Source organism: Arachis stenosperma, chromosome 4, assembly GCF_014773155.1.
Source record: "Arachis stenosperma cultivar V10309 chromosome 4, arast.V10309.gnm1.PFL2, whole genome shotgun sequence".
Lineage (NCBI taxonomy): Eukaryota > Viridiplantae > Streptophyta > Magnoliopsida > Fabales > Fabaceae > Arachis > Arachis stenosperma.
The window spans coordinates 997,740-1,014,612 of NC_080380.1; the positions used below are offsets into that span (position 1 = coordinate 997,740).

At 33.5% G+C, this 16,873-nt stretch overlaps 2 protein-coding genes across 4 annotated transcripts; one reads left to right on the forward strand and one right to left on the reverse strand.

Annotated features, from left to right (window-relative positions):
• Positions 1-1,333: 1,333 nt before the first annotated feature.
• LOC130973524 (uncharacterized) lies at positions 1,334-7,688 on the reverse strand. Of its 2 annotated transcripts, none has more exons than XM_057898090.1 (7): positions 7,368-7,688; positions 6,344-6,533; positions 5,839-5,928; positions 4,330-4,579; positions 4,140-4,239; positions 1,999-2,064; positions 1,334-1,832 (listed from the first exon to the last, which is right to left on the reverse strand). In XM_057898090.1, the coding sequence occupies exons 2-7, from the start codon at positions 6,489-6,491 to the stop codon at positions 1,641-1,643; spliced, it is 846 nt and encodes a 281-aa protein (XP_057754073.1). In that variant the 5' UTR covers positions 6,492-6,533; positions 7,368-7,688; the 3' UTR covers positions 1,334-1,640. The 2 variants fall into 2 exon arrangements, with proteins under 2 accessions (XP_057754073.1, XP_057754074.1); XM_057898091.1 differs by having other exon boundaries at positions 1,340-1,832; positions 4,140-4,236.
• A 3,557-nt stretch (positions 7,689-11,245) lies between these two features.
• Positions 11,246-16,500, forward strand: LOC130976006 (OVARIAN TUMOR DOMAIN-containing deubiquitinating enzyme 11). 2 transcript variants are annotated; one of them, XM_057900733.1, is made up of 10 exons: positions 11,246-11,532; positions 11,961-12,179; positions 12,686-12,747; positions 13,047-13,101; positions 13,204-13,278; positions 13,839-13,912; positions 14,018-14,066; positions 15,000-15,084; positions 16,053-16,109; positions 16,190-16,500. In XM_057900733.1, exons 2-10 carry the CDS (start codon positions 12,012-12,014, stop codon positions 16,231-16,233), a joined length of 669 nt encoding a protein of 222 aa, XP_057756716.1. In that variant the 5' UTR covers positions 11,246-11,532; positions 11,961-12,011; the 3' UTR covers positions 16,234-16,500. The 2 variants fall into 2 exon arrangements, with proteins under 2 accessions (XP_057756716.1, XP_057756715.1); XM_057900732.1 differs by having other exon boundaries at positions 11,260-11,532; positions 12,686-12,759.
• The last annotated feature ends 373 nt before the right edge of the window (positions 16,501-16,873 follow it).

The window sequence follows — 16,873 nt, forward strand, 5'->3', positions numbered from 1 at the left end:
TTGGTTATACTCAAAGCCAAGCTGACCATACACTTTTCTATAAGCATTCAGCAGCTAATAAAACTGCCATCTTAATTGTATATGTGGATGACATTATTCTGACAGGTGATGATTTTTGGGAGCTAAAAGACTTGAAGGAGAAGCTTGCCAAAGCATTTGAAATCAAAGAACTTGGCTCATTAAAATACTTCCTTGGAATTGAATTTGCAAGGTCTAAGGAAGGCATTTTTATGAACCAACGAAAGTACATCCTAGATCTTTTAAAAGAGACGGGATTACTTGGTTGTAAAGCTGCTGAAACACCTATAGAAGCCAACTTAAAATTGAAGCCAGCTGAACCAGAAAATATAATGGATAAAGGGAGATATCAGCGGTTAGTAGGGAGGCTAATCTATTTATCTCATACACACCCGGATATAGCCTTTGCTGTGAGCATGGTAAGCCAGTTTATGCATTCACCTGGTCAAGAACACATGGATGCTGTCTTTAGAATTCTAAAATACTTGAAAGGGTCGCCTGGGAAAGGGTTACTCTATAAAAAGCATGGACATCTTCAAGTAGAAGCTTATACAGATGTAGATTGGGCTGGGAATGTCATGGATAGAAGGTCAACATCTGGGTATTGTACTTTTGTTGGCGGAAACCTGGTTAGTTGGAGAAGTAAAAAATAGAGTGTTGTGGCACGAAGTAGTCCAGAAGATGAGTTTAGAGCAGTGGCTCATGGAATATGTGAAGCACTATGGGTAGAGAAAATCCTACAAGAACTAAAAGTTTCCATTTCTCCACCAATGAGGTTGTATTGTGACAACAAATCTGCAATTTCCATTTCTCATAATCCAGTGTTGCATGATAGAACTAAACATGTTAAAGTTGACAAGCATTTTATCAGGGAAAAGATTGAGAGAGGACAGATTTGCATCTCCTATGTTCCAACTACGGAACAATTAGCAGATGTTCTAACTAAAGGATTACCCAAGAAGACTTTTGATAGCATAATAAGCAAGCTGTCAATGAATGATATCTTCAAGCCAGCTTGAGGGGGAGTGTTGACTAGATCAAATCAAAATCAGATTCCTAATTCCTTTCTTGAATCTTTTATGTAAATAGAATTAATTATAAATCTTTTCCTTTTTAGGTTTAGTTTAATTTTAGGGATTTTATGATTAGAAATCTTTCCTTTATTTTAGGCTAGTATTTTTCCTTTCTTTCCTATTTTCTAGTTATTTCTATTTCGTAATTCCTCTATAAAGAAGCTGATTCCCTGTACATTTTATAATACAATACATTTAAACACTTCAATTGGAGACTCCTTGATAACTTGGAGAAAACAAAAAGAAAAAACTTTGGGCGCTCGTTATTTAGTAAAACAACTGAACAAAGTAGTGGTATTTTTCTCGATTCTAACAGTTGTTTAATCAACTCATTCTACATTGTGTGAAGCATGATAAGTGTATCCAAATTGATACATGGGCCTATATTTCAGAAATTATATAGAGAAGCAACCTATTGTTCACATTTCACTAGTAAAAAGCTCATCATCAGTGTGTTTAAGCTTAGTATGACTTCTTTTTTACAAAGGAAATCTATGCAGCCAGGAATATTTCAAAAAAGAGTATGCTCTTCATAGTTAACATTGTTTTTCAATCTGAGATTTTACAAACTGTATATATTTTCTTGCCAATCTTACACTCAATTCCTTTGAATTTACAGCTAAAAATAGATTTGTTTGGAGATTTCGCAACGCAGTTCTTTGATACCTCGTTTACAGTATTATTTAGGGAATGGCTTATGTCACCCAATGCCCATGCTAATGATATGTGAGGCCGTGGATCCTGTAGACAGTAGGTCTAGTTGTAATATGAGGGAAAAGGATAAAAATAAAATAAAATTAAACATGAATTATTGATATAGATCCTGTAGAAAGTAGGTCTAGTTTGTCAGAGAAAAATCAAGAAATTGCATTGAGAGAGAGAGAGAGAGAGAGAGAGAAGATTATACCTTGTAAAATTCAGGAAGGCTATGAAGCTTATAAATTGCATTGATCAATTCAATTTGCTTTGTTATCTGAAAATCATTGAAAAGGAAACACGTTTCGTATACATCACAACTAAATAGGATGAAGTAACTAGATCAAAAGAGGGCAAATTAGGACAACAAGCACAATGAATGAAAGAATGTAAAACTATCATGCTAGAGAATTGTAAGAAAAATGTCTTCTGATTATGTTGCAAGTTACAACAATATGTTACTACTAGTATTTGATCTGATAACTAGTACATATAGGGTATTAGTCTATTGTATGGTACAACATTATCCATCGGAAACCTATTCAGATCTGAGTACTGTTCACCGGTTTCGGAGGCGGAGCACCCTCTGTTAGATGCTATGTTTTCCAGTAGAGATCAGGTTTCCAGTGCCGGCTGATTCAGTTAAGACTCCAGCAAATTTCGGTTTGATATCCTCCTCCTCTGAATGTTCTAACTTCTAACATCTAACATCACCTTCGAGCAGGTGAGGCGGACAACAGTTTCAATTTTGTTATCAGTGAGATTTCCAGTAAATTCAGATTCAGTTTGGTTCTTCTGTCTTTGATGTTTGTGATAGAAACAGGTTTGGCTTGGTTTATAGGAGGAAGGGTAAGGAGTTGATGGGCTGATTTTTCACTGCTTTCGCTGCTTAATTCATAATTGTTGCAAGATGGCTGTTTGTTGGCTCTTTTAAGCTAGTTTAGAAGGTTTAGGAGCAGTAGTGCTAGGCCTAGCTGTTGCCTATAAATACTAGGGGTTAGTTAGTTTTTAGTTAGTTAGAAAATTCTGTTCAGTTTGTTAGTTCAGGAGAGGAAAATTCTCTCCAGAGTTGGTTAGATCCAACAGTGTACTTCAATAAGGGATTGTGATTTACAAGCCCTAGTTCATCAATAAAATCCCCTAATTCTGCTAGTACCTTGATCCTATCATTTTGGTTTTGGCTTCCTGTTGTTAGCATCTTGACAATGTTTAATTTTAGCTTGATTTTAACCCGAAGGATCATATTGGAAGGTTTGTGGCACAATCTATGTGGAAAAAGGAAATTTTATCAAGAGAGAAAAGAATGTACAGAAGAGGATGATACATTCCCACATAGATGCAGAATATACGGCTCACAAAACTGACAAGACAATATGATGAAAGCATGCCAAGGAAGATTATTAAACAAAGTACTATGTTCTCAGCACTGAAGGGAACCTCAGAATGAAGTATACCTCGGAAGGAACAAAATCAATAGTCAAGAAGGAAGTATACTTCAGAGTGCCTTTCCAACCAAATATATCAATGCACAGCAAGAACTGTGTTGTAGGATCCAAAACCTCTCATTTTGTTCATGAAAGCTTACGCAAGTCAATAGAGCAAACCCATGATTCTCTAAAGATACGGAAACATCTAATACAAAGAGATCTCACCATAGGATAATGCCAAAAAAAAAAAAAAGCTCATCATCTGAAATCTAGACAACAACACATAGATATATTAGAAGACAAAGCAGGGAGAGGCCTGTGATTTTGGAGCATATCATATGGCAAATCCTATTAAAAGCTGCAGTTCTATGCTTTCACCTTGCATTTTCATTTCCTGTTTTAATTTTCATCAAGTTAGCTAATATCGTTATAATATATGTTTAACTCTATTTTCTAGATACTTTATCTACATGTATACAGATATTCTGTTGTTCAATATAATATAGCATTCTATCAACTATTCATTTGCATGATACTCTCATATGCTCCAGTAACTTCTTGAGCTGTGCCATTTTCCTTGCAAGTTGCAAGACTAAGAGAAAAAAAGATATCCTCATTGTGTGAAAAACATATTTAAAAGGTTTACTGTACAAGGTATTGGCAGTTTTACATTTCATCCTTGATGTATTTTAGTTTCGTCATGTCACCATTACCCATTATTAGCCTGAGTTTTATGGCCCTCAAGCTTTACCTTTACCAAAATTCTACCCAACAGATTTATATAGAAAACAAATGAAATATAAATACCAAGCCATTAATGTCACCAGCAATGCAATATCTAAATCCAACTGATGACTTGGTGCGAAAATAGAACTCAAAAAATATAGGGCGATTGAAAAAGGAAAGAAAGGGCTGCAAAGCAAACCTCTACTAAACCTCCTTGAACAACTTCTAAGGAGAGAAAGGTGCGTGTATGATCATCATTTACAAATACCTCCCACTGGTTGAAGTCAATCCAATAACTACTTCAAAACAAGATAAGTTAAAATAAGAAGGTCAGTTGGATAGATACATGTTTCATTTTCATAATAGAATAACAATAAAAAATAACTGACTGGTGTCGTGTTTGAAGTTTCTGTCGAAGCATTGAGACCACTGAGTCAATTTGATGAACCCCTATTGGAACAGTTCGTCCCAAACTTATGTGAAACTCCCTTCCCAAGACAACCTGTTCAAGCTTCTCATCACTTTTGCAGAGGACTTTAAGTGGGAGATCAATGTCAACAACATGAAGATTAGGTTCCTGAGAGGTGACTTTCTTCAAGAAAGTGGCTATTTCTTTTTTTGATGAAGATGAAATATGAACTGCAAAGAACAATAGCAATCTGAGTCCAACATAACTGAATATTATATAGAATAACTCAACTTTTGAGAACATTGTGAAGGGTATTGAAGTCATAAGAAGAAGGTGGAAACTCAGGTGCAGTTGACTTCACGTGAAGTTGATACCTGAGAACCGTTAGATGATTTGACTGATTTGACTAAATTTTCATCTAATGACTCTCAGATATCAACTTCACGTGAAGTCAACTTCACCTGAGTTTTCACCTAAGAAGAATCATCCAAGTTTAAAATGGGCTTGGCTCAGGGATTGCCCAGAAAAATATGCAGAGACTAAATCACTTTTCGTCCACTTATATTCACATTCTAATCAAACAAATGGCCAATAAATAACAAGGAGATGATTACAAAATTTAGAGGAATATTATTATGTTAACTAGCATTCAAGCATTGAACCGAAAAATTACGACTATTGACCACACATTTTATCACACTTGTCGTCTTATATCTTCTTCAAATTCAATTCTTTTGATAGCTATCTTTGCCTAAAGGATTAAACTCTTGAACGGAAGAAAATAATGGAAGAAAATAACTAGTTCATATAGGGATCATATAATATCTAGTATCATGAGAAGAACCATTTCACCAAAAGCAATAAATGGTTTTTGATCTTAACACTACCCATGATAAAATTAAGGAAACCAAAACTTGAATAAGACATGCTAACATTCTTAACATAGGCAACAGTATATAAAGATCTAATCCATAAACTAGCAATACTTTCCATGAACAAGTACTACAGAACAATTTCAACATCATATCCATAAGGATTCCATAATGTCTAAGTCTAGTTCTTTCTGTTCAAATCCTAACAGAATGTTCTCCCAATGATTTTTCTACTTTTCTCTGGCTAATCAATAAGTTTCTACTTGGTAATTCCTAGGTGGAACTCTAAAATAATATCAAGTCCACCAGATGATTATTCCTTTTGAAATTTGATCCTGCACATGCAAAACAATTTTGGAGTTCCTTTTCGTTTATGCTTTCTTCTAAAATCACTACAGTACATCATAATATTTCTCCTACCCCTTCTTCAATTAATTACAAAATTTAGAGGAAAAGAAATCCATCAGACCCTCGCTATAACAATATTTCTAAGGCTCCTTCCAATACAACTCACCACCAGAGGCCAACAAAGGGGAAAAAAAGATGAAAAATGAAATATAGCGGATAAGACTGTGCTTGTTAATAGCAATCAGACAAGGAGACCATAATCCACTTACTTGGTATGTATACATGTAGGACATAGTTACCATCAACATGAGGGAAACTCCTAACTCTAGTTGTCTGTCCTATTTCCAGATCTTGAGAACCTTCATCAACAAAACAGTGAATTTGTCATCCAAATCATCATACATGCACATGTAAAAAATAAAATAAAAGTTTGTTCAACTGCAAAATTTAATAAAATTTGAAACATATTCTAAGGTTGGTGCAATTAATGAATGTTACAAATTTCTTCATGGATCATCAACCCTCAACCTATCCAAGTAAGACCATATTCCATTCTCTGTTGTACTTTTGTTATACAACAACAATGCCTACGACCAACCAAAAATGAAAAACAAAAACAAAAACAATACCTTATAAATAAATAGTGACTTGTCACATATCACATATCACATGTTTAACACATTCATACTTAAATTTCTTTTGTTATGGGATGAATAGAAATCTGATGCCCTTTTGTTATAAGCTGAAAGAAAATAAACTTAAAACCAACCATACCAAGCAAACTTAGAGGGTCAAGGAGCGAGATAGGAGGTGGTGGCAACAGTGTGAATTCTTCGGAGCGAGCTTTAGTTGTACATGAAGGGGCAGCTTCAGAATCCGAATCAGAAGATCCATCCCCATAACAAGCCTTCAGTGCCTCCATTGGCTTAATACTCACAGTATAGCAAGGGCGCGACTGTGAAACCTGAAATTAATATCCCAAGAAACCAAAGTAACAAAAGGGCTTACATTGACATATTTTCCTGGCAAATTCAATTCAATCCGATAAAAAAAAAAACATATTGGAACTAAAGAAAAGGATCAGACTCGTATTCTAAGACAACATGCACAAGGCAACAGTGACGAAGACACAGAGAAAGACGACTGGGGACGGTGACTAGCAGAAAAGAAGATGCCACTCAAAGACAAAGATGACACAATGACTAGAAGAACAAAGCAAGCAGAACACCAGCAGAATTTATGCCAGCCAGCCACAATGAGACCCAAGCTACGAAATGTCCGCTATATCGGTGTCATAGACCTATTGAGTAGAGGAAATTTAGCAAGACGCGATGAGCCGTGATCCACTATTGATACCTTGATCTCCTCTCAAAGTTGTCAAATATCCGACGAGGGGGTTATTGATAAAATTAAAAAATCATCTACCAGAACCAAAATTCCATGTAACTAATCTCAAGTACCAAACCCAAAAACAAAGAACAAAGCTAACATTAAATTTTATTATCAATCATGATCAATAAGATTGAACCTAACAACCTTAGATGAAAATTGAAAACCTAACGTAATTTGATCAAACAATATGATCAGCAATTTTATCAACAATTCAATCAGAAACTTGCTCAATAATCAGCAATAACAAATTGATAGCAGAATTTCCCTTATAGCAGCAGCAACATTACCAACAATTCAATCAGAAACTTGCTAAACAATCAGCCATAATACATTGATAGCAGAATTTCCTATATAGCAGCAGCAACATTATCACGTAATCAAGAATAGAAGATTAAAACATAAGTACCAAGAAAAAATGGCAGAGGTAGAGAGGTACAGCAGACGCGTTGAGAGGAGGAGGCGGTGGAGCAAAGCTTCACAGAGGCGTAGGAGGAGACGGAGAAGAGAAGCAAAGAGGAGGCGACAGTGGAGCAGAAAAGAGAGGATAAGGCGGAGAAGAAACACCAACAGAGAGAGGACGTGGCGGCGAAAAAGAGGCGCAGCAGAGAGAGGTAGAGGCGAAGGCGGTGAAAAAGTAGCACAAGCTCCCAGCCGACGAAGTAGAGCACACAGAAGTCGGAAAGGAGAGGCGCCGTGCAACGGCGGTGAGCTTTGAGTGGGTCCGTCGAAGAAGTGAATAGCAGAACTGCAGGGGGTATTTAAATAAAAAAATTAATTATTTACTCCTTTAAAGTTTAAATGGGATTCTAATATTTGGAGAGGTGAAGACTTGAAGTCGAATTTATGTGAAATTGATATCTTAGAATCGTTAGATGAAAATTTAGTTAAATCAATTAAATTATTTAATAGCTCTATTAATTTTACGTAAAGTCGACTGCACCTGAATTTTCACTTAGGATGAATCTTCATATAAAACTTCTTCATTTTTTATATTGAGTCAATTATCGGAGTATTAATATAGCCATATTTTACTATGATGGACAATTTTAATAATTAAGTAAGGTGGATTCATTTTAATTTGGATCCAATTTAATCCTTTTTTCGATTTATAATTTTAATTTTATTGAGTACTTCTTCTATTTTCTTTTTTATTATTTTTTTTGTCGTATTAATTTGTCTAAAAAATTTATAAAGCTAACAGAATAAAAATATTTATACGTACATATACATAAGATAAATGTTTTTTAAAATATTTAGCTTACTTAAATTTGTTTATGCAATAAAATTAGAATAACATTTTTTTGGTAACATATAAGAAAAAGAAAACGAATTGATCTAAAAGTCAATCTAAAATAAGGCAAAATACTAGTGTTTAGTTCAAGTTTAAGTTTGTGACTTGTAACGGGTAAAAAAAAATAAATTTATAGAGTTCAGTCCTTTTGTTGAAGACGTTGCAACCAAGAAAGCATCAATTTTTAAAAATTTTTGTTGATCATACCAAATATAATGGTTTTCACCATATATTACTATATATTGAAAATGGCAAGACATGACGAGTCAATTTTGTGCAAAATATAAGATTGGACTCGATAATATAATCATCATTTAAAGCAATATGAATCGGGTAAGATAACTGATCTTGTTTCTTATAGTAGCGTTAGAAAAAGTTTGCTGGCACACTTGAAAAGCAATTAGAAAAATACAATTTGTTGGATTTAAAGGATCATCAAAACTATCAAAATCAAGAAAAAAAATAAATGAAAAAGATGACAAAGAGGAACCCAGAAGAAACGCTCAACACAATGGAATTAGGGTTACAAATTAGGGGAAGGACTAAATTGGGTCCAAATTATAATGAATTCACGTCACCTAACTATTGGCATTGTCCAACATTAAAAAAGATAGCCACATCAGCATTCCGACAGCTTATTCTGCACCGGAAATAACACAGGAACCACTATAGTGTCGAAGTTCTATCTGAGGGACCACTACAAATTTAAAACTTCGGATTAATTTAAACTCACATAATGGGCCACTGACCGCTCGTCAGCAAATTTCTCCTTGTCGGCTTTTAAAGTATAGGTATACTTGAAGGTTTTCGTCATTGTCGCCTCACGGTGCAACAACTTAGACTATAAATTAATATATCAACAAAAAAATAAATGAACAAATTAAACAACTAATTCAAGTAACTACTAAAATATTAAATAATAACAAAAAACCTACCAATTTGCTCTTCGTCTTCATGAAGGTTGCCATCCCACCCATATACTTCGACGACCTGGGCGAATCCCTGTTAGCGACGTTTTCAGACGGCAACACTTGAACCTGTCATCATTAGCAAAATAGGCCCTCAGTTCTTTCTTGATGGTTGGACGGATCCATAATGTTAAGTGATCGTGCCCCTGACGAACGTCACTCATCATTTGCTGTAGTCGTTTGGTTGCTCGGTGATCGTATATCTTTTAGATAATGAGATTATGCTCCGCATTCCAGACGAATTCCAACTGCACAAAGTACTTCACCATTACAAAAGTTAGTTGGAATAAGATACAGTTCAAATATAGTTAATTAATTCAACATTATTGGGTTCTTACGGTCCACTTCTGAAACCATTGCTCTCTAATCTCAGCCGAGATCTGCGTGTAGGTCAGTCACGGATAGTCGTACATCGGCTTAATGACCTCGGTAATCTCCTGTGTGCAAGCATTGGGGTTTGGTACAAACCTAGGAGAGAAAAAAAAACATAACATTCACAAACACATAGAAATGCATATTAAACTTAAGATTAACAAACACATAGAGATGCATAATAAACACATAGAAACGCATAATAAACTTAAAATTTTGTACATATTCACGACTGCATGCCATTAGACCAAATCCTTAGCAGGATGACGAGCGATGGTGGAGGAGCATCCTGCTGGAGGCATTGGAGGTATCACCCACCGTGGAGTCTGTCATCACTGGATCTGTAGAGAGCGTAGTAAAAGGAGGTTCGGGTTTGGGACTATGATGAATTGCTGGTTTGTTGGATTCGTCTGTGATGTCACAGAGATCAACGGAGTAGTCAGGATAGAGGACAATGATTGGACGACGTGATCGACTCGACCTACTTCCTCTACCTGTCGTCATGTCTGCACAGCAAATATATTACTAACAGTAATCGACATATATTATTATTAACATAAATCCAATCAATTTCAATTCATAACATCAGTCAACACGTAATTAAATAATATCTATCAACTTTTTTTAACCATACTTCAGCATAATCCATAGAAAAAAAAAATGAGAATCCTTTACTAAGACAATAAACAAAGAGACCCACACAAGTAAATACTAAATACTTTTAAATTCCAAATGATTGTCTATTATCACCAAACAAGTAGAAAACAAGTAAGTAAGCAACACATGTATCAAGCAACAAAGAAAACATAATAGTAGATTAATGGTATGAGAACTCTACTCAGAATAATAAACTAACAAATTAAGATACACTAATTCCAAAAATTCTGAGATATCTTAGGTATACACTCTTCTTTTAAATCAACACACCTTCACAACAATTCAAATCACAGTCCCCTCAAAAGGAGTATTCTTCCATATATCTAAAGCTAATTACATTGATCGAATTATAAAGTATACACTACAATATGTATCACTCAATATAATGTAATACATTTATATTAATATTACATACACAATATTCTTTTTAAAAGAATTAAAAGACTATTTCAAATAAGTAGTTATATGTAGTTTTTTTACTATGTATTATTCTTAGTATGTCTTAAAATTTTCTCTAAATAAATATTTTAAAATAAACAATAATATAATATTATTTGCTTAGCCTACTTACTCAATAATACAAATACATTATGAAATTTTATATTCTATTAATTGATAATATTTCATACTCTATTATGATTAGACGTTTATATTTCAATTTCATACTCTATTTTAATATTCCATTATATATGATAATATTATGGACATCTACCATAATAATCATTTTGGTGAAAAGTGAAAACTCACATGCAATCGATAGTTAAGAATCGTTCGATAAAAATTTAGTCAAATCAGTCAAATTATTTAACGGTCTTCAACTATCAACTTCACGTAAAGTCGACTGAATCTGAATTTTCACTAATTATTTTATAACAAACAAGATATATATTGTTGTGGTTGTATTAGACTTTTACTACGTTGAAGACTTCCAGATAGGCGACTGCATACTTTCGTCACACACATGATGACCTCCCCTGTGGCCGGGACATGCTTTTACACAATCACGAAGAAAGAATTTCATGCATCTGTAGCCCTCCATTTCGGACGAGAAAACATCCAAGGGTTGAGGAAGAAAGAAACTCTGCTCTTCAGACTTTAACAAGCGAAGCGTGTTGCCTTTGCCATTCTAACATTTTACCCAAACCCAAACTATTTCCCTTCATTTCTTCTCTTCTAAGTTCCTCTCATCTCCCTTCAATTCAATTACTTTCCTCTTACCCTCCTTATTCCACCCTTATTTCTTGCGTTCTATTCTGTTCTGTCTCTTTCTGTGGAACAGAGAGGTAATTATTTTTTTGTTTATTATTAACAAATAATCTAACAGCTCATTGAGAAGCACATGATTCCCAAAGAAGCACGTGATTCAAACGATTTGCGCTCATAAATTAAGTTGTGCAGTTGTGTTGTGCTCCTCTCAAGCTCTCATTTTTAATGCAACCTTTTTGTTTTATGTATTTTGCGGGAATGAAGTTTTTGAGAGACAAATTAATTGTTGTAGGAAACTAGGTAAAGTCGATTTTATGTGAAGTTGATGATTGAGAGTTGTGGAATGATTTGATTGATTTGACTAAATTTTCATCCAAGGGCTCTCAGTATCAACTTCACGTGAATTCGATTTCAGCTGAGTTTTCACCTTAATTGTTAGTTAGAATCTGTGCTTCATTATCAAATTGTGTCTCTGCTTATTTATTTTCTTTCAACAATTTTGTAGCGTACTTTTTGAGGTGATTCTACTTCTACTACTACTACTACGACGAAAATTATGAGTGAAAACCTGAGATCTGCAAGTGGCAGCTCGAGCTCAAGTTTGAACAGCAGCTTTCAGGATACAGAGGATGATCAAACCATTGCTCGTATCTTGGCAGAAGACGAGAATTTCAGGGATGGAAACAAGCTTGGGAAGCGACTTTCTCATTTAGATTCAATTCCGGTATGAAAATCTTTGCCCTATTTTGCTGCATCTTATGTAAATTACGCCTCCTAATTGCAAAACAAATTAGACCACAAAGATTTTTTTAATTATAAATTAAAAAAAATAACTATTTCCTAAAAATAAAATACGACTTACTCCTGTGTACTTTTATGTATTTTGGAGACGATGATAATGCTTACCATTGTTAACTTTTGAAACTCAATTTAATTTAATGTATTTGAAGGGGAGTTGTCGGAGCAAGGCGAATTCTATAAAATTTATAGAGTTCGCCGGGAGTAAGGCAAACTTGCTAATTTTTATAGAGTTTGGGATGGGGTGGGGTGCGGCGAACTTATCCAAATACAAAAAAAAAAACGTGCATTTCAGTAAATAAAACTCAGAAATGGGTTTTGGGAAAATAAATATTTTTCATAATTTATATTAGAAAAAAATCCTTTATTTTCCTGCTAGCTTTATAGTTTTACCTGCAATGGAATAAGAATACTAATTCAGTATCTTGGCAGCACACACCTCGTGTTAATGGAGAGATTCCTGATGTAAATGACGCAACACTAGACCATGAGAGGTTGTCTGAAAGGTTGCATACACTAGTTTTTCTTTACAGTTACACTTTATTATTTTTTATGTGGTTCTCTTGTATCACATATTAGTTCAATTTTATTTTTCAGTTTAGGAAAGGAAACACAGGATAAAAATATAATCTTGATTGAGAATTCTTCACATTGGAGAATTGCAATTATGTCCATGATGATAGTTTAGACATGTATGAGGAACAGACAGAGTTTAGTTGATATAAACCAAAATATGTTTTATGCACAAGGTATTTTGTTTTATTTAATAATTACACTTGTACATCTTCTGTAGGTTAGTTACATATGGTTTGGCCGAACTGCAGATGGAGGGTGATGGGAATTGCCAGGTTTATCCCTGTTTCATTTTGTTTGATCAGATTTAGAGTTTTGATAAAATCTCCTTTTCATTTCATATCTTGTCTAATGAATGCAAATATGTTATCTGGCAGTTTCGAGCTTTAGCAGATCAGTTGTTCCGTAATCCTGAGTACCACAAGCATGTAAGGAGGCAGGTTATCAAGCAGGTGTGACTATTAAATCTCTCCCTGTGCATTTATATCTGTGTGACGGTGTCTACTTTAAATATTTCAGTGAATTAAAATCACTACATGGTAGTATTACATGCATAATCTTGCAAGGTTTTCTTTTTCCCTTTTGTATTTTGGTTTTGTTGCTCATTCTTCATTTTCTTTTATTTTTCCTTTTTTCCCCCCACTTGTTGAGGATTTGAAGGAAAAATTAGAGTTCTATCAATCCTCACATATATATACATGTAGACACACACACACACATATACATGTACATATATAATTTTTGCTATTTCTAAGACTCGAATCTAAGACCTCCTAGTTAAAATAGGAAATACTTACCATCTTCACTGATCTTACATTCGTTATTATTACACAAAACAAACCTTTAGTAAATAAAAATGTAGTGCCTATTAATCCACTAGTTGTAATATAGAGTAACAAATAGTATTAAATAGCATTCAATTCTGACTCCTTAATTTTGGCTGTTGTTTTTAATCCAATGGCTATGATTGCTTATTGTTTTTCCTTTCTTTTTTTTTTTCTGTATTTAACAGCTAAAGCATCACAAAAAGTTGTATGAAGGTTATGTACCAATGAAGTACAAAAGCTACCTGAAGATGATGAAAAAGTTAGATATCACTGCTGATCACTTTTTGCTTTTCTTCCCACAAAATTGAGAGCATATAGCTCTGAGATTACACTAATTCAACATTTGCATGTTGTCTGCCAATAGATCAGGAGAATGGGGAGATCATATTACTCTACAAGCAGCTGCAGACCGGGTAAATTATCTAACTTCTTTACTTAACTGTCAAATCTTGACAAGTTTCATCCCTTTTATGTATGAATGACATTTTGACATAATATGCCTCTCAAATATTTAAGCTGTTACGTAGAGCCCACATAAATGGCCTTATATCGTATGCAAGGAGCCTTTGAACTTGCATTGTGAGCAATCCATAGCCCACTTTACATTGATCTGAAATATAACTTGTTTATTTAGATGAGTAAAGGGAAACAATAATCAAGTAGTAGCCTACCTCATCAAAAAATATCTATGATGCAGTGTTATGAAGCATCTCTCCTAAATATTATAATGTTGGACAAAAATATACATAGGTGCCTTTATATCTTCTTGTTTACGTTGATAAACTGTTATATATTTCAATAAAATAATGGTCATACACAGCACTGAATCAAAAAGTTGATATATGTGGATTAATCTTTGATACACTATGTGTCTGTGTTTGCCTTTTGTTACTGTAAAAGCTGGTACCAGTGGAAATGACAATAACAATATAAAAGTAACAGAAAATGAAGAAATGGAGTGAATGAATGATAAAATCTTTGAAAGATTTAAAGGGTGTGTCTTCAAAAGATTCAAAGATTTAAAATAAGTTAACTGTAATTGGGTTATATAATGGAGCATTATTGAGCATGGTAAAGTGTATAGTCTATTGTCTGCAACATGCTTGGATTTTCACAGTTTATAAATTTGGTTTTTTGTTTCAAAGAATGTGTTGTGATCCAAACTTTTTTCACTCTGATAAAATCTCATAAGAATAATAATAAAGTGAGGGTGCTAATTTTAACTTCTTTTGATATTCTTATGATTGTAATATCTAGATTTGTGATATAACTTTTCCATAATTCTGTTCTTTCAATTGTTAAAATTGATTTCTGACTACTCATGGATGTGTTTTATTTGGTTTCAGTTCAATGCCAAAATCTGTTTAGTCACCTCGTTCAGAGACACTTGCTATATCGAGATCCTTCCTACGGACAAAAACTATACTATAGGCAAGTATTTTAAATCAATTCTATATTTCTATTATGTCTGCTGACTACTATGATACCTGACTTGAATCGCGTTTGGCTTGAATATTGTTTTCCTCATGGTGGTTGTTGCCATGTTGCCCGAGAGCGACAAGTTTCACTTCTGGTGAAAATGATTAAACATGAATTGTCATGTCCAAGAAATGGTTGAGAAAAATTTAAAAGGGAAAAGAATGGTAGTAAGTAATTGTATCTAGCTTTGAATTAAAATTGTTCAACATTCTCCTGTAAGTTTAAGTTTATACTTCGGCAAATTATTGATAGATAAGGCGTTCCTACTTTTTTCTACTCTTGCAATAATTAAGTTAGTAGTGACCCAAAGCTCAAGTGGTTTTTTGGTGCAAGGTCAAAGAGTAAGTTATTAAATCAAACTATATATGCAAAACCATTTAAGGAAGATTTATATTTCAATAAGTAGTAAATTATGGTGTGTTACCAAATACCACTCGGATGAACAAGACTTAGTGCTTGTTTGGGCATCATTATTTTGTTAAAAAAAGATTTTTTTTAATGAAAAAGATCTTTTTTATTTTTTAGCGTGTTTGGCAAATTTCTAGTAGTACAAGTAAAAGCACTAAAAAAATAAAAAAAAAAATCTCTTTTTTTAGAAGCTATAATTTACATCTTTTTTTAAAAGATCTTTTTTCCTTAAAAAAAGATGTTTTTCATGTAATAAATAAACAAAAAAATACTTTTATATTATTATACTCAAACATAATTGATAGATAAAAAGATCTTTTTGCATGAGATATCCAAACATAAAATTACTTTTACTTCTCCATAAGATTTTTTAAAAAAAGATAACTCGAAAAAAAGATCTTTTCTTAGAAGTTCACGCAAATAAGCCCTTATTCGTTGTTGATAAACTTTTACTTGTTTCATATAAAGTCACAACACAAAATTGAAATGGCCTTTTGATTCTTTTATTATAGAGCTATGGCTAAGCTTCTGGAGTGAAGTGCACTACAATTCACTGTACGCAAGTGGAGGTAATGTTGATAACTATCAAAGTAATTCTTCTTATAACCTAATCTTTTATGTTTTTATTTATTTCTCAAATTATTTACAGATGTTCCTGCTAGAGCACCTAGGAAGAAATATTGGCTCTTCTAGATTGATGCCAGGTGCTGACATCATGCATCAACTAACTTTATAATAAGTAATAAAGGGTTTCCAACTTTTGTATTTTATATGACATTTTAATATATGAATTGCGTACAGAAAATCATCAATTTAAATCCCCTTTCAGGGATAAACAACAGTCAATGCATGATGCTAAGCTTGGCTTCCCTCTGTAAATTTATTGAAACTTCATTGTACAGTTTTATTTTCTACTTTGTATAGGTTTATATTCATATCTCTTTTCACTGTTTTATACCAGTAGCATTATTCGGCTAAACTCAGTGAAGTTATCAAACTTTCTTACATTGTTTTTTCTTACGCAGCTGTGATATTCTGCCAAGTTGAATGGTAAAACCTATTTATGAAACTTTTTTCTTTTTGACAAAAATTTTTCTTCTGCCAGTTTTTAAGATAATTTCTTATTTCCAAAATAAAGATAGGAAACATGACAAAACGATGAAACCTGGATGACAGGAAAGAACCGTGGAAGACGCATCTTTCTCATTTCATTGTTTATAGCATTTACCATTTAAATTCGGTTTTAAATTATAATTAATAATATAACAGGCAAACATGTAATACCTAATCTGATTAATGTATCTATTATTTTTCGCCTTTCCTCATTGCCGTT